Consider the following 3,539-nt stretch of genomic DNA (forward strand, 5'->3'; position numbering starts at 1 on the left):
GAGAAGCCCAGAGGGGGAGAGGTGGAGGAGAGGAGCGGTGGAGCAGAACCGGAGGCCAGAGAGGCGAGCCGGGCGGCTCCGCTGCGTGCCGCTTTAAAAAACAAAACAAAACAAAAAAACAACTGTTTGAAAAGGTTGAAACTGTGTGGTGGATGTGTGAGCAGAAGCCCGAGCAGCCGGGGTCAGTGGCGACAGGGGCGTGGGGAGCGGCGACTCTGGGCTCCGCTGCGCTCCAGGCGGGGGCTCCGCGCTTCTCCAGGGTTTGCGGCCTAAGCGCCGGCCTAGCGAGCGCCGTGCGAGTCGCTCCGGGCTGGCGTCCCGGGGCGCTTGGGCCCCGGAAGAGCTCGGGTGTCTCGGTCCTGCTCGCCGGTGACCTCTCGGCTTCCTCTTGCTCTCGCCAGATCTCATTCTTCGCGCCTGTTCCCCGCGATTCCCCCAGACGGCTGGGGAGGCGACAGTGGACTTTCAGACGCATTAGGAGGGACAGAGGGCGGCAGAGGAGCGGGCGGGGGCCACGGCACCCACGTGGCTGTCCTTCCCCGCCGGACCCGCTCCGCTGGGGCTTCTAGCCCGAGGGACGCGCGGGGGAGGCGGGGCGCCAGCCGCTCAGAGGCCCAGGAGCCCCGCAGGGGGGTCGAGCTGGCCCCGGCCTGGGGCCGCGGCATAGAGACCGCCGGCGGCGGGAGGGCGCCCGCGGAGGGGCTGGGAGCTGGGCTGCCGAGCGCCCGGCGGGCTGGGGTCGCCCGGGTCTCACGTGTCTCTCTCCCCTCTCCTCGCACTTGCCCCCTCCCCTCCCTCCAGACGCCCCCCGCACCCGCAAGAAGCGCTGCCCTTATTCGAAATTCCAGATCCGGGAACTGGAGCGTGAGTTTTTCTTCAACGTGTATATCAACAAAGAGAAGCGGCTGCAGCTGTCCCGCATGCTGAACCTGACGGACCGACAAGTGAAAATTTGGTTTCAAAACAGAAGGATGAAAGAAAAAAAACTGAGCAGAGACCGGCTGCAGTATTTTTCGGGAAATCCGCTGCTGTAACTGCAGACCGGGGTCTTTAGGGGGAGGGAGGGAAAAGGGGAAATTATTTTATTTTATTTTTATTTTTTATTTTCTAACTCGTCTTCTTTCCACGGGTGGAAATCTGGACTGTGGCCAGGGCTGGCCCCCACTGCCGTTGCTGGCACCGCCTTCCGGGACCTCCTTCACCTTCGGTCTGACTCTCAGTGTGGGGACAGAGGCCAGGCCTGACAAAAGGGGTGAAGGGAAGTGTCTGACCCACGGCGAGTGGACCTCGTTGGTGCCGAGGCCCCAAGACTCTTTTTATTTAAAAGAAACACACCTTGCGCGACAACGTTTTGCTGCTCGGATTGGGTGGGAGGAGGGGCAAGCGTAGTGAGCGCCTGAGCGAACAATCCTGAAACTGCAAGCCTTCCCTTGCCCCAGTGAAAAGATCCTCTAAGACACCTTGACTGCAAGGGGAGACCTGTCTGGCTCCCCGCCCCTACTCCACCTCGCCCTACTGATTGGGGTAGCTAAATGTGATCCTCTGCCTTGCTGTGAAATTTCTGTACCTTCGACTTGGTGTTAGGTGTGCAAAGTTCGTGTCCTACCTCTGTCTGCGCCCTGGCCCCGCCTGAACCTAGTTGTTCTCCCTCTAAATGTGTACAGCACTCCTTTAAAATTTCTCAACTGGTGCATTGAGGTGCCCTAACCTTTTTCCAAGCAGTGCCCCACTCCATGGATTTATGGCTAATCTATGCAGTTGTTACCTTCTTTCTAAGAAAGAAGAGAGGAAAGAAAAGAAGATAGATTGAGGTGGAAGAGGAGTAGGGAAAGCAGTAGAGAGATGGGTTTGGGCGCCTCTCCCATGCTGGGGCCTGATATATATATATACATATATATATATACATTTTTTTTGTAAATAAGTTTCACAAGCCTTTCTTTCTGTCTAGAGAGGATGGGGGAGTATGCGCTGGAATGAGATTCAAATCACCCACCTCTCTCCATGTGCGTGAGTGTGTGTGTACATGTGCAATACCCACCCTGCTTCTGTCCCAGTGGGATTGCTGTGAATTTTTTGGTGGCAAATAAAGATATTTCACTCTGTTCAATATTATGATTTTATTTGACCTTTTTATTAACCTTTCTCCTCTTAAAACCTTCCACGCTCCCAAGGCAGTGGAGGAGGAGGAGGCAGAAGGCAGTGGAGGAGGAGGAGGCAGGCAGAGAAGCCTGCCTGGGAGGACAGGCATGCAGAGGTGAGGCAGGAAGCTGCTGGTGCAGCTGGAGCACCCCTGCACTGGCAGAGCCAGGAGTGTGGCAATGGTTTCCTCCCCTCTCAAGCAAAGGCCATTCCCTGGCCACTCCTAAGCCCTCCTTTCCCATGTGCAGTTTGAGCTGTATCCAAATGCCCAGCAATTTTTTCTGTTTAAGTACACGTTTGTTGTAGAGTTAATTGTAACCATCATCAAATTTAAATTTATAGGAATTTTCTTGGCTCCACCACCCTCCTGCCAGATGTCTCCGTCTGTCGCAGTTAAATGTGTAGTGTTGAGGGTAGGGTTTTCCGTTTTTTTCATCTATGAGAAGACCATTGGAATTTTTATGTACAGTTTTGAAGGAAGGCGGGGAGAAGAGGAGAAGCTCACTCCCTTCTAGTCTTCTATGAAGCCTCTGAGTGTGGGGAGGTGGGGCAGGACCCATTCTCCTTGGGCACAAATGGCCAGGCTCCTCCAGGCACAACCAGACACCTAGGCTGGGGCCACCCCGATGTTTATACATTAGGTGTCCAGTGTAGAAAGCTGCAGAGATGTGCTTTATAGGGCCTGGCATGGGGTGGGGCACTGGGGAAAGAGGTGACCTGTAGGAACAGTTGCCACACCCACCTATATTTGCTGCATGTTTCTTCTGTGTAAAGATAATTGTGGTTCTTTCAGCACTTTCAGTGAGGACACAGTCTGTGTCTGCTCTCAATTCATTCCCTATTTGGGGGCAGACGTTTGGGACCAGTTCTCTCATCTTTCCCTTCTCTATTTTTGTGTAATTTGTTGAAAGTTTTTGTCAGTATTGTTCTGTTGGCTGAGAGGAAAATGCATCATGACTATGAAATCTAGGCTCTGCCTTTGTTTTTGATGGCAGGGATCCCTGAAGCTTAGGTGTCCCAGTCTTGATTTGTAAATATGAGTCTTTGAGACCAGATTTGCAAACTAGGGTGTATATGTGGCCCTTAACATGTGCCCCCCCCCGATTTTATTTAAGTCAGTGTGCCTGTGCTTGCACAGGAGGAGAAATATCATGTGTGTGCTTTTGCCTGGAAGGCTGACTACATGCACATTCAGAACTTGTGTCCTCTGTACCTTGTAACCATTGGCACTGTTCAAAGAGTGTGCACAGGAATGTAACTGAGAATCATGTAACTGCGATCCTCTGTGCATTTGTATGTGTGACAGTTCTCTTAAGTATGTTTGTCCACTAGCCATCTCAGGGATGGTTAGCCTTCTGGCCATGTTCTGTGTTAAGCAGGATACCCATAACTCTATAGAA

The 3,539-nt window shown here is 53.1% G+C and overlaps 1 protein-coding gene across 1 annotated transcript in view; it reads left to right on the forward strand.

Annotated features, from left to right (window-relative positions):
* The window catches only part of Hoxc11 (homeobox C11), a 3,353-nt gene extending 1,262 nt beyond the window's left edge, over nt 1-2,091 (forward strand). The window contains exon 2 of the mRNA XM_004637913.2: nt 802-2,091. Within this exon, the coding sequence (XP_004637970.1) occupies nt 802-1,034 (233 nt within the window). The 3' untranslated portion in view covers nt 1,035-2,091. The remainder of the gene's footprint in view (nt 1-801) is intronic.
* Nucleotides 2,092-3,539: the final 1,448 nt, after the last annotated feature.

The sequence above is a fragment of the Octodon degus genome, unplaced genomic scaffold (assembly GCF_000260255.1).
Source record: "Octodon degus isolate 3935 unplaced genomic scaffold, OctDeg1.0 scaffold00093, whole genome shotgun sequence".
In the NCBI taxonomy this organism is placed as follows: domain Eukaryota; kingdom Metazoa; phylum Chordata; class Mammalia; order Rodentia; family Octodontidae; genus Octodon; species Octodon degus.